This window comes from Equus caballus, chromosome 1 (assembly GCF_041296265.1).
Source record: "Equus caballus isolate H_3958 breed thoroughbred chromosome 1, TB-T2T, whole genome shotgun sequence".
Taxonomy (NCBI): Eukaryota; Metazoa; Chordata; class Mammalia; order Perissodactyla; family Equidae; genus Equus; species Equus caballus.
Window position 1 is genome coordinate 127,462,842 of NC_091684.1, and position 24,456 is coordinate 127,487,297.

Here is a 24,456-nt window from a genome sequence, read left to right on the forward strand (position 1 = left end):
TTTCTGGCCCTAATAGTTGAGAGCTCAGTGATACAGGGGTAATGCCTTGTGGGCCCAGTGTGGCTCCCTTTGAGTGCAAGGGTGTCCCTTCCTTCCTCTTTCCTTTATAAGAGCATCACATGTCTCCAAGCTGCAGCTGGCGACACCCATCACCCACCCCAGTAACTCAGGGGCCATCCAGGCAATGGCACTTGGGCATATGTGCCCACCAAGCCCTTGGACACATCCTCCAACTCCATGACAGTACCTTTCAGGGCAACAGAGAGGTTGATGTCGAATGTGTAGGGCTGGTCATGGCGGAGGTATGGCAGGGGTCTGGGGTCCTGCAAGAGCAGAGCACAGCACAGAGGGGTGCTGACAGGTGGGCTGAGCTGGCCCAGGCTGGGCCCCACAGCAAACCAGTTAGGCCTAGGCACGGAGGACCCAAGGTAGAAGGAGTGTTCCCTCTCCAGGGACCTAGCACCGTGGCCCTGACAGTGCAAGGGGAGGGTGGTCATATGTGCCAGGCTCCAGGAAAAGAAGCCAAAGGAGGGGCATCAGCAGGTCAAAGGCAGGGCCAAATCAGAGATGTCCCAGAAAGTTGGGGGCACGGGGTCGCTGGGGAAGGTGGGCAGGGGGAGGGCCAGAAATGGGGAACAAAGCGAGGCCTGTGGGGAGAGGCCTCTGGGGCAGCAGAAAGGGAAGGCGTCCCCCAGGGGCCACAACCCTGCCCCGTGCTGGGCCCAACTGTGGAGGCAGTTTTGATGGCTAGGCCAGAAAGTCTGCACTGAGGGAGGCCAAAGCAGTGTTTGCCCTTAGTGCAATACCTGCATCACTAGTGGTACATGAGATACTTTTGGTGATTTTATTTTAACAGTTATGTGTTTCTTTTTATGATTAACTTGGTGGCTACTGATGCCAGGAGAGATATAAAGTTCCTTTTCTAAATACATTATTTGAGTTTTAAAACTGTAGCTGCTTGAAAGAAAAACATTAAATAATAGTTCAGAATTGGCAAGAGTAGAGAAGGTTGCACATAAATGGAATTTGGGAAGGGCTGGGAAAAAGGGAGAGGGAGCCCAGAGATCCTTGGCAAGGGTAAAGCAGTGCCCCAGGGATGGAGAAAGACCCGGAGGGAGGATGGAGCCTGGAGGGGACGAGCCTTCGGGGTGCAGCAGCAGCCCAAGTGGTCCGTGGGCCAGACAAGGCTGTGAGGGTGGGATGCAGAAGAAGTGACAGGCCTGGACTCACCAAGAGGGAGAAGACTGAAAATGATGGGAGGAGTGCTGTGGCAGAAGTGTGAGAGCCCCGCAGCAGCTTCATGAGGAACTGGTTTGTGGGAAACGAGTCCGAGTTTTTAGCACAGCAACATGAGAAGACAGTAGGGCTGAGGGGTGCGGAGGGGAGTGCGGGATGTCTGGGTGCAGGAGCCACACATGAGATGGGGATGAAGGCCACCAGCGAGGTGAGATGCTCAGGGGACGGTGTGGAGGGAGAAGAGTAGATGGCTGAGAACTCGGCTGGTTCTGCCGAGTTCTGCCCCGACATGGAGGACAGAGTCAGACTGGAATATCACTGGGCTCTGGGAGACATAAGAGAATCGGAAGAGGTCACATGCCAGAAGCCAGGGGGAGAGAGTGCCTAAGAAGAGTAGGGGGCGGCCAGGGGGTCCAAGATGAAGAGGACATGAGGCCACAGCAATGCCCAAGGTGAAGGGCAATTTGATGAGATCACTGGCGGTGATGGGATGGGGGTAGCAGCCAGATTGTGACTGGCTGAGGAGTGACGGGTTGCGAGAAGCATGGAAAGTGGTGCAGGGAACAGGAGGACCAGGGACCAGGACCCAACTGGTTGCCTGGCTCCACAGTGCATTCTATAAGTTGGGCTCCAGGGGGTGCCATTCACACAGAACACAACTTGATAGGGACCCAGGAAGTTGTGCCATGTGATGGTATTAGCAGAGACCCATCCTTGTGCCAAGTGGCCAGTGCCCCTGGCCTCAGAGGTTTCTAAAGGTGACAAACTTCTGTGCTTTCCCCAAGAACTGCGCAGGGGGCAGGGAAAGCAGAAGGCAGAATGATTGACCTCCATGTCTGCCTGGAGGTCACGGCAACGAGGACCCCCAGCACATGGGCATGCTGGAGGCATGGAGCTCCCCTCCAGACAGTCTCCATGCTTGATGAGCAAGCAGCCTTAGAGACAGAGGGGCCTGGGCTTGAACGTTCCTACAGAGGGCGTGCTTACCTGCTCCAGGTTGGGCACAGCAAAGGGCATGAGGGCATCCATGGGTACCACCCATGGAGAGATTGTGGTTCCAAAACTCTTCCCGAGGAATGGCCCAAGAGGGACATACTCCCACTTCTGAATGTCTCGAGCTACAAGAGAAGGGCAGAGCACGACTTACAAAGGCAGACCAGGGTCTCACCCTAAGGCTCCCTTCTCCCCCTGACCATGAAGCATAGACATCCAGCACAGCCCTCCTCCACAGTGCTCTGGTCCCAATCAAGGTGCCCCAGGACCAAGGGGCCACAGCATTCAATGCCAAGGACAGAGGTCCTTTGAGATCACTATGCCAGGTTACAGCAAAGAGGATGACCAAAGGGCATGCAGGCTATTTCCCCATGAAGGAGCTGGAAGCTCATCCTCAGACTTGGAGGCAGACACTTCCTGGGACTTATGGCATGGGGTTGATGCAGGCTTGGAAACTGGGCTGTTTAGTTTGAAATTTTAGCTCAGCAACTAACTGAAATCTCTCTGTGCCTCAGTTCCTCAACTGAAAAATGGGAATAATATTACCAGTACATTGTAGGGATTCAGCACAGGGCCCAATACATAAGTGATCATACATATTAGCTATGACGTCAGTCTTGTCCCTATTCAACTTGAAGAAAACTGGAGCTCAGAGAGGGCAAGTAGCTGGCCCAAGAGCTCAGAGCTAAGAAGTGTGTTTAATACCCATGCCCACAGTCTCAGCCACTGTACCACCTGCCACCTTTGACCAGCACCAGACCCAAGAAACCATCCACGGCTTCTGGGAAAGTGTCCCAAATATCCAGTCTTCACCCAGAGCAGAGCGTTCACAGTAAACTCAGGCTCAGGATGCCCAACATCCCATAATTACCACTCCAGTCGTTCATAAGGACCATTCCAAAAATGTGCTCATGGGCCTTGGAAATGGGGATCGGCTCTCCAAATTTGTTCCCAGGACCTACAAAGAAAGCCTGATGTGCAGAAAAGTTGATTAAAATCTGGGGCTGACCTGCTGCCCCAGGTCACTTGCTTGGAGGGCAAAAGTCAGGCATTTTCAAACCAGGGCCAGGGACCAGGACAGCCACAGGGGGCCTGGCAAGGCTACAAATCCACTGCATTTCTAAGTCATGGACTGCCCCCAAGTGGACAGACAGCCATCTTGGGAAGGTGGTGAGCAGGAGTGTGTCACTGCCTGCCCAAGGCCCTCCTCACATGTCCCTGAACCCCACAGCAGCCGCCTTGCCTTCCCACAGCATGTCCCATGCCACTCTGCTCTTTCCCCTTCCCCTGATACAAGCTCTGCATTTTAAGATTTGACAGCTACCTGAGGCTTACGAAAAATGAAAACATCGGGGTTTGTATTCACAACATGAAAAATCAAAGGCTGCCTCTGTAATATGGCAAAAACAGCCTGATGGGGCGTACTCCACACCCTAATCCCCTGCCCCACTGCCTCTGAAGAAGAACATATTCACACAATGTCCAGGCACCAGGAGAATATCTAGACATCACTGGGGGGAAAACTTGGGAACATAACTGTCAAAAGGACACAAAATCCGCTATGACATTTGCAAAACGTGAGTCACAGTTTTATTTGTTCTGTGACAGTGTTTAAACGCTGCTAATTTTTCATCAAGGCAAAAACAAAAACCCCCAAGGGCACCATCAAGTGCGGATTACCCATGCTTTCCACCTTCACCGTTTCTCCACACTCCGCCTTTCTGTGTGGTCTTTGCCCGCCCCTCTGCACCCCAACAGGAAGCAACGTGGGTGAGGCACCTGCCTGCAGAGTCCTAAGTTCTCCCAGAGAGAAGGCCTTGCCCCAAACCAGGGCCACCGCCCCACTCTGATGCATCTAGGCTGGGAGACCTCCTCTCAGGGCGCATGTGGTACCCTCCCTAAGGAAGCAGGAGGCAGAGGGCTGGCTGGAATGCCCTACTACTGGGGGACTATTGGCAGTGCCCACCCATTTCCCTCCTCTGGACCGAATCCAAAGAAATCACCGGGCAGGACTGGAGACAGGAAGCTCCTGCCTGCTTCAAACCAACCTGGATTCCCACTGCCACAGCCCAACCAGGTGGCACACGGCCCCTTCTCCTCCAGCTGCCACGAGGAGACACTCAGTGCTTCCCGAGGCATCACCTAAAACCACGAGTGCTGACTGTGGGAAGCCCCCTCCAAATCAGCCTGCTGGCACTTCCCACACTGGGCCTGGCTCCACTATCCGGCATCCGACGACCCAGCAGAGACTGAAACACTGCTCATGTTTGCAAAGTCCTCCCCTCCAGTTCAGCTCCTCCTTCCTATCACTTTCCTGGTCCCCTCACCTTGGGGGCTTCCCAGAGTTCAGCATCCCTCTTAAAATGCAGCATAAGGGATCCTGGAGGTGATGGAAATGACTGGATCAACGTCAACATCCTGGTTGTGATACTGCACTGTGGCTATGCAGGATGTTACCACTCGGGGAGACCATGTGAAGGGTGTCTGGGATCTCTCTGTATTATTTCTTACAACTGCATGTGAGTCTATAATTATCTCAAAAAATTTTAATTTTAAAAAATGTGCAGCCCTGAAATAACCAGAGTTCTGAGGCTGTGTGGACCCAGTCACAAGTGCAATGGGGCTAATATAGTTGATTCTTGCTATTAGTAACAATTGTATTCTATAAAGTCACCATAAACAATGAATTAGCAAATACAGACCCATTGCTCCTAGGGGAAATACAGGGTGAGGTTCCTGTGAGCCCCTGGTCACATATTTACAGCAAGCGATCAACCTATAACCTTGTTTTATGTGTGTTTGTGTTTAAGGACATCCCGTTTAATACACATTGCTGATTCATTAACACAAACTGACAGCTACCAGCAATGTAACTCATGCCTGAAGGAAGCTTATCTAACACACATATTTTCTCCCAAAGGGCACATCATAGCCTTCTTATGCTTATGAACACTACACAGCACTTAAGCACTATGCTTGGGGGGCATTTTAAAGAGCAAAATCACCAACAAAAAGAACCAAAATGCAAAATAACATAGCACGAAACAGACAGAGAAAAGGACACGTGTTTACAGCATGAGAGCTGAAACAAGAAGGCAGAGGACGGCCTTGCTCCACTTCAGCTGGGAATACACACACAGAGCGATTCAAATTTTGTGCCACTCTTCACATGTGAATGACCCCCCAGAAGCTATGGGAGTACTGACTTGGAGGTTGCAAACTGACTTTAGCAAGTAGGTAAATTCACAAATACAGAATCCATGAAAAAGGAGGATCAACTGTCCTTCCAAGGCCCACGTGGGGACACAGAGCTGCCATTAATGTGACTAACAGGGGAATGGTCCATTGTTCAGGGCAATCATCCGAGACAGCTCTCCTTCTGTAATGTTTATATAGATCCCATGCCAAAAAAACACTGAGGTACAGCTTACCATTTCCAATTCTATGTCCAAGAGTTTGCAGGCACCATATACAGGAGGCTTAGCTGGAACACCAGAAAAAGAGGCTGTTTTGTCATGTTGTGAGTATCAGGCCATGGAACTCACTGCATGGGGACACAGAGCTGGGCACTGGTGGTGCCTGGACAACAGGGCACTTACAGTCATCGGGTCTCATCTGTCCCACGGGCCTTCGGATTGGGGTACCAGACACCACGACAGAGGAAGCGCGGCCATGGTAGCCCACTGGCAAGTGCAGCCTGATAGAGGAAAGTGAGAGAAGGCAAGCATCAATGCTGTTACATGTAGCAAAATAAATTTAAAAAAACTTTTTAATTAAAAACCAAAAGGAATCAATATATATACATCGTTCAAAAACTGAAAGGTACTCCCCAAGTGTCCATCAACAGATAAACGAGTAAGCAGAATGTGGTGTATACATACAATGGAATATTGCTCAGCATTAAAAAGGAAGGAAATTCAGACACAGGCTACAACATGAATGAACCTTGGGGACCTTATGCTAAGTGAATAAGCCAGTCACAAAAAGACAAATACTGTATGATTCCACTTATATGAGGTACTTAGAGTGGTCAAGTTCATAAAGACAGAAAGTAGAAGGGTGGTTTCCAGGGGCTGGGGAGAGGAGGAATAGGGTTATTATTCAATGGGAACAGAGTTTCATCTGGGAAGATGAAAAAGCTCTGGAGATGGATGGTGGTGATGGTTGCATAACAATGTGGATGTACTTAATGCCACCGAACTACACACTTAAAAATGGTTAAGATGGTAAATTTTATGTTATGCGTATTTTACCACAATTTTAAAAAAATCAAAAGGTACTTCAACAGTGGCAAAAAGCCAGACTTTCTCCCATCCTTGTCTCCAGTACCAATATGGTGCTGAGGCAAATACAGGCAGAATAACAATGACAGTTACCATGCACATACACAGCACTTAGAGCACGCCGGCACCACACGGGGTGCTTTTCCTATTGTTTCCCTTTTAACACGCTCTTCACAAAAACCCTGTTCAGCAGGTGTTATCAGCCAGCATTCAGCAAACTTGGGCTCAGAGAGCATCCAAGGCTTGGCTGAGGTCACTCAGCGTGAAGCACTGGTGCTGGGATTCAAACCCACGTCTGTCTGACCCATGTCTGCTGCTTTCCTCTGTAGCCCCCTCCCTCCCTACTACAATGGGACCCTGGGACTAGGTCATAAAGCTCAAACCAGAAGAGCCACCCAGGGCAACAGGACACTGCCAAGTGCTCTGTTTATCACACAAACATGGGAGAGGAAATGAAAGAGAAACGCATTCCCAAATATCAAAACACATTATAAAGCAATTTAAAATAGTATGGTACTACTAGGAATGGGCCAACTCAACAAACTGAGACCCATGGTAGGGGAAAACTCAGTACATGATCAATAAAAATTGATAAATGTTGTTGCACAAGATAAGTTAGACCCTGGAGTAGGCTGAATGGTGGTTCTCCAGAAGACATGTCCACGTCCCAACCCCAGAAAATGTGAATGTGACCTTATTTGGAAAGGGGTTAAGTTAAGGATCTTGAGATGAGATCATCCTGGATTATCCAGGTGGGCCCTAAATCCAATGACTAGTGTCCTTATAAGAGACAGAAGAGGAGAAGGCCATGTGAGGACAGAGGCAGAGAGTGGAGTGATGCAACCAGCAGCCACCAGGAGCTGGAAGAGCAAGGAAACAGACTGTCCCCTACAGGCTTTGGAGCGAGTGAGGCCCTGACAAAACCTTGATGCCAGCCTTCTGTCCTCCAGACCTGTGACAGAATAAAATTCTGTCGTGGTAAGCCACCCAGTTCATGGTAATTTGTTACAGAAGTCCAGGAAACTACTACAGACCCACACCTCACATCATACAGGAAATTTCAGATGGATTATAGATTGAAACTTTTACAAAGTAAGGCTATAACAAGTACTAGGGGAAAAAACCAAGAAAGAACACTTGGGATGGAGAAAGACTAAGCAGGACATAAAAGTAAATGTCATAAAGAAAATGATTGACATGTTCGAATTTATAAAAATTTAAAACTTCTGTATTAAGAAAAACAGCAAACAAAGTAAAAAGATGACACCCTGGGATAAAATATAAGCAATGCATTACAACAAAGGGTTAATTTCTATTAAATATAAAACACTCTTCCAATTAATGAGAGAGAAATGACTGCATAGAAACCTGGCAGAGAGTAGGCAAGAGGACCTGTGAAAGAATATCAAAAACCTAGTGATGGTTTTGCCCCTGGAAAAGGGAATCGGATGAGGGGACAGAGTAGCAGGGTCGTGCTTTGTTCCCACTGTTTACGTTTTGAAATAAAGGCATTTTGTAAATGCCTTTTGAATTCTAGACCATGTGCATGCACTGACACTTTTTGTTGCTTTTAGTTTTTAAGATGTTTGAAAATTTATTTTGCAATATTTATGGTATACAAAAAGATATAATAACACAAATAACCACACAGCACCAACAAGCTAAGGAAATATCTTTGCTAATCTGACGAACTGCCCCTTTCATCACCCTCCCTGATCCTTCCTTCTGCTTCCCTCTCTTTCTGCCCCTCACCCCAGAAGGAGTCACCATCTGGAATTTGGTATCCCTCATTCCTCCATATATCTATACACTGTTAGTATTGTGTAGCTTTTTTTGCATCTTTGTAGATAAACGGCAATTTACTATGCATTTGCCTTGTATTACCTATTCAAAATAATTTATTTTGCAAAAGACTGAGGTAGATTTAAGTTTATTTACATAGAGTTATGTCAATGATAAATCGAAGCGAAAACAGCAAATGCCAACATGGTCATGAGTATGTGCACATAACCTGCAGAGCAGGGGAGGCGACACGGCCAACTACGGTTTACAGTAAGCGCCTCTAGTGAGTGAGCCCTTCTCTCCCCCTTTCCTTCCCTTTATTGCATTGTTATAAAATACGACTATAGACAATTACATTACACGTAATTATTCAAACAACACAGAAGTTAGTCAGCTCTCCCCAGGCAGTCACTCTCCGGAGGCAAGCACAGCTGGTCTGGAGTCTATTATTTTGCACCTTTTTCTGTGTTCATACCAGCCTATGCAAATATGGTGTGTGTATGTGTCCACGTATGTGTGTATATGCATGTATGAGTATGTGTGTGCCTGCATGTGTGTGCACACGTGTGTGTGTGTGTGTGTGTTAGGCTGAATAGCCCCCCAAAGATATCCAGGTCCTCATCCCTGGAACCAGTGGGTGTTACCTCCTACGGCAAAAGGGACTTTGAGGATGTGATTAAGTTAATGATCCTGAGATGGGGAGATCAGCCTGGATTATCCAGGTGGGCCCTAAATGGAATCAAAAGGATCTTTGTAAGAGGGAGGAAGAAGGTCAAAGGATGAAGTGGGAGACGTGATAACTGAAGCCAGAGGCTGGAGTTATTTGAGAAAGAGCTCATAAGCCAAGAAACATAGGAAGCCTCTAGAAGCCAACAAAGACAAGAAAATGGATTCTCTCCTGGAGCCTCCGGAAGGAGCCAGCCCTGCCAACCCCTTGACTTAAGCCCAGGGAGACCGATTCTGGACTTCCGGCCTCCAGAACTGGAAGAGAACATATTTGTGTTGTGTTAAGCCACGCAGTTTGTGGAAATTGGCTACAGCCACAACAGGAAACTAATATAGTGTGTACATGCATATATATTTTTTCTATCTTTTTATAAAAATGAGAACTTGCTTTACATAATACCTTCACTTAATATATCCTGCACACTCCTTTTGATCCTAAATCTTTCTTCAACAGCTACAAAGCATTTCATATTGTGAATAGACCACAATTTTTCAGTATTCCTCCACCAGTAAGCAGTCAGATTGCTTCCAGCTTAGGGCCGTCAGAAAGACTGCTAGTCAACATTGCTCTTGAATACAGACATTATTTCTGTAGGACAGATGCACACGAAAGTGAGGCTGTGGGCCAAAGAGTATGAATATTTTAAATTCTCAGTGTTTTACTTTCTGTATTTTCTGTTTGGGTTAATCACAATAAGCATATATTACCTTTCTAATAAAGGACATACACACAGAGCAAAAACGGCACAGCCGAGGCACCTTGCATCAAATGTCACAAGAGAAGGCCTGTTTGCCCTTACCCTGCAGAAGGAGATGGGCTGCAGCTCCCCCTGTTGGCTGGGAGCCTGAACAGGGCCAGAGTCTTGAATATCTGCCCAGATTCAGCCCAGCCCTGTTCTGAAACCTTGGCCTTGTTGCTTAACTTCTCTGGGTCATAACCTGCTTTCTCTCCCCTTCTTCCTTTTGGTTGTAATAGGCATTTTCCCTCCTGGCACAGCCTATCTAAAAAACTCACTGAAAGAGGAAAAAGCCTGTCCCCGACCCCAGCTACAGCATGTGGCTGACAGCACCAAGCCTAGGGTGTGCACCTGCCACTGTGTTCTCAGTAACTGTCACATCCAGAGGATAGCATAGAACAAAGGGGCAAGGATTTCAGGTCTATGTTCTTGGCTCAGGCAACGGCCCTGACCTCAACCTTCTTCTCTGAGTCTGTTTTCCCTCCTGTGAAATGGGGCTAGCAGTCATGGCCTTGGTGGCCTCACAGAACTACTATGATGATCAAATAAATGAATGTATGCCACATTTTGAGCAGACCACATTTTGAGAGATATACAGCACTGGGAAGCACACTTGAGGATTCTCATTCACCAGGAAATGCTAAGTATAGAGAATGCTAGGATTTAAGATTTACAGATAGAATAATAATACATGGCTTACAAATGAAAGAATCTGGAAGAACCTTAGTGACTCAGGGGATCTAATTCCAATCTCTGCTCTCTAGAGGAAGGAGTTTAAGGGGCGTGCCCCATAATCCCACAGCAGGTCCAGCACCAAGCTGAGAAGACCAGAAGCTGAGGTCGCTCTGCCTTCAGAAGTTGTAACATCATGGTCATTACTGTTTTCCCCGCCAGTTTACTTTAACCTAAGAGGGACTTGGCAGTTCCTAGGACAACATGCTGCTGGAAACGGAAAGACAGACTTTGAATTTATCCATACGGTGGTCCAGGACATACCAATTTGGCACCAATGCATTTTCCTTGCCCCTGAACATGATTCCAACATTTGTAGCATGCTGCCAAGAGGAATAGAAGTCCGTGTAGTCACCTGCAGAGGAAAAATACGAGATCCCATCAGTGACCCCGATGCCTCAGGAAGGAGATGGCATGGTTCCAAAGATTGGGGCAAGAGAAACAAGGAGGAGGAAGCAACAGTGCAAGCTTCTCCTGCATCCCTGTGCTGGGGGTTTGGCAGGCAGGGGCCATGAGTGCACACCCAACAACATTCGCACTGTTCAAAGCTTGGCACCAAATGTAACACAAATGAGCCTCACTAAAGATTCGATTTTAGAACTCCCAACTGAGAAACACATAAGAAATAAGGAAACAAGACTTTCTGAAACAGACAGTGGAATCTGAATATGAAATGGCTGATACCTCTCCCCTTCCTAGGCTTCCCACTTCACCACATCCAACCTATGGGCTCCACTTATCACGCCTTTGCTTTAGCTGTGCCTGCCACCTGGACTGGCTTCTCCCTTGCATCTGTGTGTCCAAATCCTGGCAACTCTTTGAGGTCCCCTCCTCCATGAAGCCACACACCTACTCTCTCTAGCAGGATCTCTCCTCCTCCGAATCCCCTCATCTGATTCCTTCTTGGGGCAGTCTTCATGTCCCACTGGTGTTCCAGTTATGTGTGTGCGTATCTTGACTCCTTTGCTAAACTGCAGCCACTTCAGAGCAGCCCCAGCTCAGGCCTCATTTTGTTTGACTCTCTTTCAGTGCCAAGAACATGGTCTCAGTCACTGTCTTGATTATGAAGAACAAACTGAGAGGTATGCAGGCTGCAGGCACCATCTCCCATAAGGAACTGAACTACTAAAATATGCAAGTTGGGACAGTTTGTCTGTTTATCCTCCTAAATCTCTCCTCCAAAAAAATGCAGGGCAAGCCATACCAACAGTCTAGACTAGCAATGGAAGCGGTGAAGGATGAAGAAAGAAGGAAAAGTATGGAGTCGAGTGGAGCAGGGAGCACCCTGAGCCTTAGTCGCTGCTTCCCATCTTCAGTCCCAAAGCACAGAGATAACAGCTGTGATACTTTTTAGAAGAATAAATCCATAACAAGAAAACAAGAAAGGGTGCCATCGGCTAATCAGAAATTATAAGAAATCCCTGAAAGACAACCGGCTTGCCAAAAAAAAAATAGCAAGCCTCTTGATTGCTAAAGAGGGAAGAGTGGCTGAGACAGTGCAAGGAATTCAGCCCCCGCCCTGAACCCCTCCCTTTACCCAGCTTTTTCCAAGCAGCCAGCAGCAGCAGACTTCACCCAGGGGGAAGAGCCAGTCCAGAGAGCAGACACAATGCCTCCGGAGGGGGGCAGCCCTCAGAAGAAAGAGCAGCCCCACAGCCAGGAAACAAATACCAGAACTGCCCACCAGAAGCAAGTCCTGCACCTTTCCTGGGGGCTGGCTACAGGAAAAGCTGCATCCACAGACATGCAACGGAGGAGTTTTGCAGACAAATAAAGATGAGCACAAAACCCAGAATCACCAGGAGAGTCCTCACCGTAAGAGGTGCCAATTCAACTCAGGAAAGAAAGGAAACAGAATTAATGGAGAGACCAGAAGGAGCTAAAAAGAAGCACACTTTAATGTATTTATAAAAAAAAGGATGTTGCATCCATGAATCAAGAACAGGTCCTTTGTGAAAAAATCACCTTGTATCTTGAAAACGAAAAATGGAAAGTGACTAGATTGTGCCCATCTCAGACTCAGGGAGGGAGGTCCTAGGCTCCTGTCTGCCCTCCTCCCCAACTGGGTCAGCCCACCTCGGTTCCTGACATTTGATGCTGGACATATAGTCCCCTCAGCCCTCTTGTAGGATGGAAAGCATGTAAGACTCAGAAAATCATTTACAGACACCTAGAGAAAATGAAAAAAGATCCTGTGTTCTAGCCCCTCTCTTAAAAGCAGAAACATAAAAATGATTGGGTCTTATTTCATTAAATCATGGATCTGAGGGCCAGAAGGGGCCTGGTTTAAAACTACACCTTCAGGTAGATAATTCACATTGTTCTCATTTCATAGATGAAGTGAGGCCCAGAGACATTAAACAACTTGCCCAAACCTACATCTGAATTCTGACTCTGCTGTTTCCAGGCTGTGTGTGGCCTACGGAAGGTCTCTTTGCCAATCACAGGCATATCATCACAGTAAGGGAAATAAGATATCTAAATTACTTATCACAGTGCCTGGCACATATACGAGGTCCAAAATACAATTCCTTCCTTTGCCCCCACTGGAAGTCATGCTGCAGTTCCAGGGCTATTTCAACTCAATTTCTCTTTTGAGAGGAGCAAAGCAGACTCAAAGATTGAATCTTTTTCAAATAACAAGCTTTCAAAAAATTACAAGAATGTGTCCTATAAACTACAAAGTGCAGTATAAGCATCTATCACTCCAGCATTTACTTCAGAACAACACAGGGCTGCATTTTGTAATAAGACCCACCTGCCCCGGCGGGAGCCCAGGGCAGAGCCAGCACAGCATTTCAGAGCATTCCTGCCAAACTAAAAAAAAAAATGTTACAGTTTCTGCTTCTGTTGAAACATACACGTTTTCAATATATATGTACAAGTCTCTATCATGATCACTTAAAAGGGGTTGGAGAAGGTGGTGTCCAGGCCAGGCTGTGAGGCAGAGGGAGAGGAAAGCCCAGCCCCTACCCTGGACGTGCTCACAGACTAGCTCAGGGGGCAGGGCATGTTATTCCAAAAGACTGAAAATGATGTGGTGACAATGTTGTGTACTTGACACCATTGAACCGTACCATTAATATGGTACATTTTACATTATAACTTACCACAATTTTAAAAAAAAATTTTAAAAACCTCCTTAACTATAAAGCTTGTTATTTAATTAAAAAATACACATATGAAAAAATAATATAAGGGAAAGAATGTAATATTGAGGAGCAATACCAGTTGAGATAGACACAAGAGACTTACATACAGCATGATTCCATTTGTATGCCATTTCTAGCAGAGGTAAACCTATGGGATAGACAGTGGTTGCCTAGGGGTGGGAGCAGGAACTGACTGCAAACAGGCACGAGGGGACTTTTTAGGGTGATGAGTGTTTTAAAATGGGATTGTGGGGATGGCTGCACAATGTGTTGACTAAAGTTCATTAAACTGTATACTTACAATGGGCGCAATGTAGTATATGGAAATTCTATCTCAGTAAAGCTCTCTAAAAGGACGGACGGTTTAGAAAGAAGTTGAGAAAACGAAGAACACAGAGAAAGGAGATGGAAGGGGAGGAAGAAAGGAAAGGAGGAGCAAAGTCCTTCGTCAGGGAGCCAATTGATGCTGAGTAGAAGGCAAACAATTCTTGTCATACTTGGGTTTTGACCTGAGCTATGTGCTTCTGAGCACAGCATTTGAACTGTTTCTAATTCTCAAACCCTTAGACGAGAGTCAGCAAATACCGAACCTGGTGTCCTTGTCTTTTGGAAGTAGATTAGCTACAAGGAAGGCCTCCGGAGGCTGTTCTAGGATAAGGACCACAGAAATGGGGGCAGAAACAGCAGAATGCCTACCAGGACCCTAGCCAGAAATCCTGTCTTCCCACAGGGGCTGTCAGGACCAGCCAGCCTCTCAGCACACATGTGCCCAGGAAACCAAGCAGGCAAGCACCCCGGGGGCTGGTGGACAAGGAGGGAGGAGCCTTCTGCCTCAGCCTGATTCTGCCTCTCTCTGCTCCGGGCTAAGAGAGTTCGGACAACTCCAATTTCCTGACTGAAACTCCAAATAGACACACTGCCAAGGGCTCAAACTGCGGCTCTTGGGACCCTCTGGCCTCTTCAAAACTGCTGACTCATGGACTGAGCTGAGATCACTTCCCCCACAGTCTTTTGGGAAAAAAGAGTGATTTGCTGTGCAGGGAGGCATGTAGCCAACCGCAAATTTGAGCAGCCAGCAACTACCCTCGGTGAGAGGTCTGGCCTAAATTTAGACACGGCCTGAGTCAATGCCTGGGTCAGTGATTGGGAGGGGGTAACAGCTCCAGAACCCCTCCTCTGTCACCTCCCCCACCAGGAAGCAGGAACCAAGACACCTGGCCAGCCATCCTAGCCCACTAAGCTGCTCCGTGCATGTCCTAGTATAGAGATGTACTCACCTATGGTGGCTGGAAGATGCATTGTGGCAGAAGCCTGGGGGGTGAACGCACTGAAACACAGAACCAGGGACTTCAAGGTCAAGCAAGCGGCAAAGCAGGATCCCTGCCCTGGTTGCCCACCCGCAGGTTCAGCCCAAACCATCCCAGAATCCTGCTGACAATCTCCAGTGAAAGCTCCTGGCTGGCCTCGGGCCAGGGCTGGGCTGACTTGGGCCACACTAGGGAGGGTGTCCACCCACGAAATCTGAGATGCCTCTTCTCTGCCTCTATGTTTCACTCTAGGAAACGGGCTACATTACTCCTACTCTAGAAACCAGACAACGACACAGACGATGCTGATGAGGAATGGCTGAGAGAGTAAGGGAGTGGGCAAATGGGCCTGACCTGGCCACTCCAGTCCAGGGACAGAGGTAATCCCAGTCAGCCCAGAGCCCTCCCACCAATATGTAGCCAAGGCAGGGGCTGGATGAGGCCAAGGCAGCCAAGTAGTGACTCAGAACAGCCCTGACGACCACACTGTCCTCTTCTCCCCGCCCACCAACATCCACGTGCTCCTCACTGCTTCCGAAGCTCCGTGTCATCTCTGAGCCTGGCTTGGCTGGCAGACAGCAAGTTCTGCAAGAATCCTCTTGCCTCCTTCCAGGCAGCCTGACCCAGGCCCATGAAGCTGTTGAGAGTTGGCTAGGACCAAAACAGGAAGAAAGAAGACAATGCATGGGAAAGCCCTGGGCAGAACCCCTCCTGTCAATGGGAGAAAGGCTGGCCAGCAGGCCAGAGCCCCTGTCAATCACCTCCAGTTCAGTCAAACTGACAGACCTTCGCTCCTTAGTTCTGTCATCTGTTCATCAAATTGAGGAAAGGCATCACCTTTCCCGGCGGGGCTTCATTCCCTCATGGACTTGCAGACAATTGACAAAACCCAAGAGCTGCTATCTGAGAGAGCTTCCCGGTTAAGCTTGGCCAGGCCTGCAGCTGAAGGTGGCTGCGTTCCTCCAGTGGAGGCACACTCCAGTCTGCAGGGCTATCGTGGCCTAAAGCGATCCCCTTCAGATAAGTTAAGAAGAGGTTTCTTAGGCAGAGAGGCATGGCAGAAAAATCACCTGTGGATTCTAAAGGCCAGAGTTCCAGCCCCAGCTCTTCTAGCCATGTGACCTGGGAGAAGTGTGTCTCATTTCACTGCTCAGGTCCTAGTCTATCTAAAGAGGATTCCAATTCCTATGCCAGAAGGTTGCTGCGACGACTGAAGGAGAAGATGTGTGTAAAGCTCCTGGCACATAGGAGGTGCTCAATAAATATCACTCTCCCTCCTGACCCAGGGAATGGGAAGACGCATATCAAAGCACCTGACCATTTGCAGGGAAGTCAATTCACGTCCATCCCACGTGGACGTGTACTTCAGGCTGACTCCTAAACGGTGGCAACAGAGATGACACTTGGGGCAAGCTGTCCATTCCTCCCAGGCTGTATCCAGGCTGGAGCACCAGGCACATGCTCCTTCCCTCAGAGGGCCCAGCAGCTGCCTCATACAGTCAGAGGATCAGAGTTTAATGAGGAAATTAACCAGTTCTTGGAGCCTTGTCTCAGAGAGGCTGGGAAAGGCCCAGGATTGCAGGGAGATTGACACTCTTTCACTCAGGAACCGCCCCCCACCCCCCACAGTGTCCCAAGGCCACCTCCTGTCCTGGTAGACATCTTGTCTGTCTCAGAACAGCCCCAGCCTTATCCAAGTAAAGTCTCTGAGACCTCTGAAGGCACTACCTTTATCAGAAATGGAAGGCAAAGAGCTTTTTTTGGGTGGCATTTGCAACAAATGCCACTGAAATCTGGGGCAAGCCATGTCACAATGTCCTACCTGATCGAAGACATCCTGGTGTTTGGAGAGGACAGGCCCAGTGAAGAGGTCCTTAATGACACTGAGGTCCAGGATCTGGTCACCAATGGCCACACCAATCCTCGGTTTTGGCTGAAGGAAGACGGCATGGTCAGCACTAGGAAAACCCTTGGACCGGAATTGGCTGATTTACACAGAAAGTCTGTCTATTTAAGAGCCCATGGGTCCCCCTTTAGATGGCCCTCTAGGGAGAAGGACTGAGGAATTGGATCCTTAGCATCATACCCTAATCCTGCTCCCTTTGCCTCCCAATGGGCTTAAATTGGCCCGTATTCTCTGCCCAGGCAGAACCTAGTGTTATCTCTGCCCCTAGGATGAGAAGGAAAAAGAATCTTTGTTCGCTGAATGGGAAATAAATTAAACACCCTTTGGAGTGGGGAAGGTGTAGGTGGCCTAGTCCAAGCCCTTATCCAGGCAAAGTCCCCAGCAAAGTTCCTCAGGTCTTGTTAAATGCCTCTTGTGATGAGAAGCTCACCACCTCACTGTAGCTGGATTATTTCTCAGACTTAACCTAGGCCTTCATTCAGGGCAATTCTTTTGCACAGCAGAGCAGAGAGGGCCTCGTGCACAGTGCTGAGGGCCAGGGGCTTGGATTAATGAGCTCTTCTGTGGCTCAAACAGAGCAAAGCTCAGGTCATGAGGGAGCACAAAGCCAGAATTCTCAGAACGTGCAGGGAAAGTTCCTTTCTGCATCATAAAATCCCAGCTTCAGCTCTGACTATGAAGATGTCTCAAATATTTGGCAAAGCCGAGCCTTTGCCCCCATGACCCTGAACTTTGCTCGTCCACAAGGAACCCGAGAGCTCGTCTGCAGACTTGACCTCTTGGGGCTCTGTCTTGAGCCTGCCTTCTAGCTCTCCTGAATGACCAGCTTTGTCATTTCAATTCCAGGGAGCTTAGATGTGGGATTAGTGACTGGCCTTCTCTCCATAGGCTGCTCATTTCTGCGGGCTGAGAGAAGATGGCCATCTCTCCATGCACATCAGCCCCTGTGACCAGGAGTAGACAGAGCCACACCTCCACCTTGCCCTGGGACCCCAGGCAGACCCTGCTCTAGGGGAGCCTGCCTGGAGAGTCTGGCTACTCACTTCCAGCTCCACTGCTCAGGGCCTCAGTCTCCCCCTCTGGAAAATGGCAACTGCTGTGAGGCACAAGGAACTGGGCCACCTGGACCCCAGAGCTGCTCACTCAAGGGATACGCCAGGCAGAGCCCGGGCCATTTTTCAGACCACAGCCCCCACACCAAGCAGAAGGCAGGAAGGAGCCACTGCCACTGAACAACCTCCAAGACCTAGTCACAAAAGTGGCTGCCTGCTTCCTCGGCTGCAAGCGAAGCCGAGAAATAAAGCCAAGAAGACGCCTTTGTGCTCCAAACGGTGACCTGAGGACCCCAAAAAATAGTCTGTCTGAGAGTGTGAGTCCCTCTACTTTAAATGTCGGAAGTTATTTTCTTCAGTGCTAGACGAGAAGGGGCTCCCGGCTGGCATCCAGCATTCCTGAGTTCCGCCTGCTCTGTCACTCACCATCCTATCACTTTGGACAAGTCCCTGGCCCTCTCAGGGCCTCAGGTTCCCATGAACAACTTGAGTGAGACAAACTAGGAGAGATACCCCATTTGTCTAACTTTAAGAGAATAAATGTGCACTGCCTCAGTTCTATAACATTTGGTCACATCTGATAGAGAGTTGTCCAAAGGAAAGCTTTACCCAGCTCCAAGCTGGACAAAGAGGGAAAAGTATCAGGTTTGGATGGTGACAAATGTGGAGTACAACCCCAAATCTGCCTTACTGGCTGTGAGACCTGGAACAGGATTTTTAGCCTCTCTAAGCCTCAGTTTCCTCATCTGTAAAATGGGGACACTAACACAATGGCAGGTTTGTTGTGAGAATTCAATTAATCAACATCTGTAAATCCCTCATCACGAGGGTAGATATTTATTCAGACAAAACCATTCACGGAGCACCTGCTCCGGCCCGGCCACACATGAAGGCCACTACAGCGCTAGGGACAGGAAACAACCTGGTTCCCGGCCTCCAGAAGCAAAGGAAACGTAGGGTGTGGTGACAGATAACGACCATGGCTGGCGGGGGGGGGGGGGCCTTTGGTGAGCACGCTTAGTGGACATCTCTGAGGAGGTGACATTTAAGCTGAGTCCTGAAGAGTGAGAAGGAATCAGGTATGTATAGAGTAGAAGAAAGAGTATTCCAGACAGAAGGAACAACACATGCTAAGGTCCTGAGGCAGGAAACTGCTCTTAGAATATTCTAGAAACTGAAAGGCAGCCCCAGTGTGCCCAGAGAGGGCAGAGAGGCAAGAGGCAGAGGCAGGGCCAGATCACAGAAACTTTAACAACTCGGCAGTCAGCTACAGACTACCGCAGTCCCTATATTTCAGAAGTCATTGTCCCTGTCTTCACAGAGAGAGCCATTATACTCTCTACCAGTCCATGAGCAACCCAAGATGGAGGGAGGGTGTCTCTTGTGTCCTTGATCCCCAACTCCCAGCCCAGGGTCTGACCCAGAGATGGGGTTCACAAGCACTTGCTGAATAAAAAAAAAACGAATAAAGTGATTGCTGGATTAATTCACTATTGTTCCACCCAAATTATAAAGGGCTGGCTGCCAGCATAGGGGACGGGGACGCTTTGCCTTGGCAACCAGACCAGCCTGAAGAGGCAGACACCACCCTTAGGATGTCCAATACCTGCAATGACAGATTCAGGCGAGGCCTGTTCCGCTTGAAGGTCCTGAGCTTCTGGAATGCCAACGGGGCCAACTCCCCACTCCCAGCACTTCCTTCGGCTGGCAGTAGGAAGGGATTCTCTCTCCCAGACCTCCCTAGTGGCTGTTCCTAATTCTAATATGACACATTCTAATCACCCTCTAATACGAAAACAGCAGCAGCACCATGTCTGAAGGTCACTAGCCACACTCTAAGGGGCATTAATTCCAGATTCCTCTGGGAAAGCAAGCCAGAGCACCCCACCAGGCTCTCACAAGTGTTTTCATCTAATTGCTTTGTACTCCCAGGAAAGGTGAGGACACAAGTGCTGAGGGCAGAGTGTTAGAGTGCAAAGGGAGGGCTGCCAGCAGACAGTGGTTGGTTAACACAGGTTAAGGTTTAACTTGTCTCTTATTTGTATCTGTGTCCCTCTAGGGAACTGAGTGTTAATTTTTTGTGTGCTTCCAACATCTGGTCAGGACTGGCAGTTGTGAAACCACACAGAGACTCTGCTAAAACAAGGCCTTTTCTGGAGCCAGGCCCACAAAAAACCAGCCAGTTAGGGCCAGTGATCAGCCATGGGGGCAGGGAATCCCCTCTCCGGGAAGGGGGTGACTGCCAGGAGCTCCATTTAGCAAACATTTCCTGAACACTGTTGGGTGCAAACAGATTCTGAGGTTCTGTGGTTTACAGAGCTGAGTGAGGAGTGCACCTTTAAAGTTGGGAGCAGAAATCTAAGCAAAAAATACCACGAACAAATCCAAGGGAATCTGCTTTCCCCATCCAGGGACCTTCTTAAACATTTGTTGATAAATCCCCAATTTTCAAAGATTTCTTTTTACCAATCTGACTACTAAATGAAAGCACTAAGTGAAAGTTCATCTCTCTGCCCAAAAGGGCTTCTTCTGATTAGCAAGGGAATGCCAGGGATCCCACACCAGGAACTGAAAGGATTTCAGCTGCAGGCAAAGAAACTTGCCATCTTAGATCCCATAGCTCTACTGCCAGCAAAATGTGCTCATCCCTCTAAGCTACTAAAAATACTAGGGTCAACTAATACTTCCCGGGTTCTAGGCTTAGGAGCTAACCTGAGAAATGAACCAGCCATAACGTGGTGTCTTGTGGGAAGGAAACACCCCAATAACTGTGGAGTAGGCAGAAAGATCGTGCACTTCAGAAACTCGTCGGTAACAATAATCGAATTTGCTCTGCTTGCCTGGGAGGGAGATTTACATATTTCATTTCATTTTGCACTTAATTCTCATACAAACCTGCAGAAATTAAGGCTGAGAGGTTCAATAACTTGCACATTTAGGAAGGTACCGGGCGGTATTCAGACCCACACGTCCTCTCCACCATCGGCTCAAGAGAAAAATGGCCCCTGCCTCCGCCCCGCCCCCATCGCACTCCTCAGGGCGGGAATACGAGGCGAGGCTCCCCAGGCCCCAAATGACACCGGGGGTCTTCGCGAGAGGCGTCTAGCAGGGAAACGACGGGCCTGACATCCTACTCGGTGGGGTGCTGGCGAGAGGCGGCAGGGGTAGGCGAAGGCCCGAGGAGGGGGAAGGTGGAGTGGGGGCCCGGGGGAGGGGACGCCCTCCCTCCCCGCGCCCAAGGCCGAGCGCAGCTGCTCACGTTGCTTTTGGTGGAGAAGACGCCGTAGGGCAGGTTGTGGATGGGGAAGTCTGAATCCGCGGCCACCGGGACGAACGACATGCTGGCAGGCACGAAGCAGGGCGGCGGGCTACGGGCAGCGAGCGGGACTGGACTCGGCCGGGGCGGTGCGGCTGGATCGCGACCCCTGCAGACTCTGACCTTTCAGGCCCGCCCGTCTAGAGCTCTCTGGGCGACAGAGGAAGGACCCGGACCGCCCCCTCCGCGGACCCCGCCCCTCCGCGAGATCCCGCCCCTCCACAAGACCCGTCCGTCTTTGAGCGCCCTCCTCCCGGAATCCACCTCCCGGGAGACTGTCCAACTTCCACTGCAGGACCCTCGGTCCTACGGAGAGCACTCCCCAGCTTGGTATTTAAGGCTCTGCCCTGGGTGGACTCCAGCCTCTTTTTTTCCCGGCTGCGTGCCCTGCTTTTCAGCTTATCAGAATTCTTGTCGATTTCCTACACATAGCAGACACTGTCACCCCAGGCGCTACCTCCCGGGCTCGGAAGAATACTTCCAGTCGCATCCTTTCTGCCTTCATAAACCATGCTAATCCGTCAGCTATGACACTTCCACCCTATCGGTGAAAAGAACAATTGTACCTGTTTGGAAGGCTCAAATGAATGAGAATTAATCTTCTAATATGTATAACCCACCTGTTTATTCCACATTCCAGTGTTAAAATGACGTTGACAAGCTATTTGACCTTGGACAAGTTACTTTATTTCTGCCAGCCTCAGCTTTCTTCTCTGTATAATGTTGTTGATAATAGTTCCTACTTCACAGAGTTGATAGGAGAGTTGAATTAATTGTGGATCGCTTGTGCCTGGCATACAGAAACTATATATGTTTGTGTGTAAAGAGAGAGGGAGGGAGAAAAGAGAGGGATGGAGAAAAAAAGGAAGGAAGGGAGAGGGGGAGAACAAATTTACATCTTAATCCTCTTTCCAATGCACGTGGTTCTAACTAAATGGACGAAGATTTAAGATCCACCTCTGGCAGTAACTGTCTTTAGCCTTGGATAAGTTAAAGCTCCAGTTAGGAGTTTTCTCATCTGTGAAATAGAGGTAGTAATTAATAATACCTACTCAAGGATTCCTGTGATGGTCAAATAATGCCTGGCACGGAATTTGTGATCAATTAACTATATCTCCCCCAGGGACATGCAACAGAAAGTCAGCCATTCCTTTGTTTCATGGTTTTGCTTTTCTTGATGAAGAAAATCAAAAAAGGAGAGAACAGCACTATAAAGGTAAAGCAGTAACCACTGATTGGAAATAAGTTTATAATATAAATGCAAATTTCTTAGAAATCTAAAAATTATTCTTGTAAAATTATAAAAGTATAGGCTGCACAATGCCTACCGATACGCGAACCAGTATTTGAAACAAAGTTTTGATTAACTCGCTTTAGTCGTAAGTTAATGAATTAATGGATACACAAGCAGAGCTGACTGAAAATAAATATGAAAACAAATTTAAGCCAATATCCTGGAAATTATTCTTTTTTTTTTTTTTGGAGGAAGATTAGCCCTCAGCTAACTACTGCCAGTCCTCCTCTTTTTGCTGAGGAAGCCTGGCTCTGAGCTAACATCCGTGTCCATCTTCCTCTAGTCTATACGTGGGACGCCTACCACAGCATGGCTGCCAAGCAGTGCCATGTCCGCACGCGGGATCCGAACCAGCGAACCGCGGGCCGCCGAGAAGCGGAACGTGCGAACTTAACCGCTGCGCCACCGGGCCGGCCCCCCTGGAAGTTATTCTTAAAGAACATTTGAAAGGTTGCAGAACCATCCCAAGTTTGTAAAAGTAACCCTTTCCCTTCAAAACATTTTTTAATGAATAACAACAATAAACAGGCAGAAAGACCTAAAACTAAATAAGTTGCAGCTCCTTTGCTGCAGTGTCTTGCCTCATTTCACCTCCTATCTGCTGTCCTCCTCCCTAAACGTTTAAGTCATCGTCACTCTTCAAAGCACACACTGTCAACAACCAGTCCCAAGTCCCCAAGCAGTTCCTCCCTGTCTCCCTTCTTCTGTCATCACCTCTAGGACAACTCTGCCTTTTCCACAAGATCAGCAGTAAAGTGTGTACCAAATAATTTGTAATTAGAATAAAGTATTAAAATTGTGAGTGACTAATGTAAAGAAGAAAGAGGAGGAGGAGGTGAGGAAGGAGAAGGAAGGGAAGGGAGAAGAGAAAGAAAGAAAGAAAGAGAATGATGGGGAAGGAGGGAGGGGGAGAGAGAGAAGAGGAGAAAGGAAGGCAGGAAAGAAGGGAGGGAGGGAAAAAGGGAAGAAGGAAGGGAAGGAGGAAGGAAGACAAAGAATGTTAGGGCCGATTCAAGGTGTTGTCTGTAATGACTCATGTCCCGTCAGCTGGACTTGTTTGAGCCGATGTTGCAGCCAGGACGCTGGGAACACACATGAGAGCACTGTCTGTGTGAGTGCTTCAGGCACACTTTTAACCAGCTAGGATGACATGGGATCCTAGCATAGTTGGAAAAGCAGTCAGCAGTTGGGCAAAAGTTCCCCGACAGTTCTTGAGGAATGGCCCAGTGAATGCAGGGTTAGGGAGGCTGCCCTGCAGTTTGGCTTGGAGAGAGGCGAGGCTAGAATCCGGCAGGATAACGTGAGATTAAAGGGCCTGAAACCAGAAGGCCTGAGATGTGGGATATTGCAAGTAGGGCAGGCAGCTGAGCTCCACTTTCTAGGCCCTGAGATGACTGAAGCTGACCAGTGATCAGCCTATAAGGGGCTCAGTCTTGCCCAGTCTCTTGACTCTCATCTCCCGTCCTGAGTGGCCCTGCCAAGACTTCAGTTTTGGTTAAGTCTGCCTTGGGGAGAGAAGGAGGGCAGTCTCTGGCAGTGGTAGGTGATCTGACTTGTTTTGGTAGGTTCCAGAAAGGGAAAAAGAGGAGTGTTGCCCCCATGGCATGGAAGATACAACAGCACCACAGCAGCTTCAGTTCCTCTTTCACTGAGCATGTGCTGTGTGAGCGATGATGGGCCAGCAGCTTCCAGTGAATACAAACAAGCTAATGAAAACCTGGATGATAAAAGCCCTGTAAAGAGAAAACCGAAAACATTTTTGGGTGAAGTGGATGGGGCAGATGTGTGTGTGGGAAGGGGTGTGGGCATAGGATAGTTGAAGGGGGAGTAAGATTTTGTAGTTTTAAAATAGACTTGCCAACCCACTAATTATATGTAATGTCCAAAAATGCCAAAGCTGTTCTCTATTTGGAAAAAAACATTTGAAGTAACTTGCAAAT

At 48.5% G+C, this 24,456-nt stretch overlaps 1 protein-coding gene across 2 annotated transcripts in view; it reads right to left on the bottom strand.

Annotated features, from left to right (window-relative positions):
* FAH (fumarylacetoacetate hydrolase) overlaps positions 1-21,530 on the bottom strand; it is a 35,475-nt gene extending 13,945 nt beyond the window's left edge. The window contains exons 1-10 of one of the 2 annotated variants that reach the window (XM_001487834.6): positions 21,166-21,530; positions 16,771-16,881; positions 15,478-15,599; positions 14,919-14,968; positions 10,754-10,844; positions 5,829-5,926; positions 5,661-5,713; positions 3,101-3,200; positions 2,224-2,354; positions 248-323 (exon numbers count right to left, since the gene is read on the bottom strand). In XM_001487834.6, coding sequence (XP_001487884.1) covers positions 248-323; positions 2,224-2,354; positions 3,101-3,200; positions 5,661-5,713; positions 5,829-5,926; positions 10,754-10,844; positions 14,919-14,968; positions 15,478-15,599; positions 16,771-16,881; positions 21,166-21,246 — 913 coding nt within the window. In that variant the 5' untranslated portion in view covers positions 21,247-21,530. The remainder of the gene's footprint in view (positions 1-247; positions 324-2,223; positions 2,355-3,100; positions 3,201-5,660; positions 5,714-5,828; positions 5,927-10,753; positions 10,845-14,918; positions 14,969-15,477; positions 15,600-16,770; positions 16,882-21,165) is intronic. The other variant, XM_014733863.3, reaches the window with a different exon arrangement.
* Between the last annotated feature and the right edge of the window lie 2,926 nt (positions 21,531-24,456).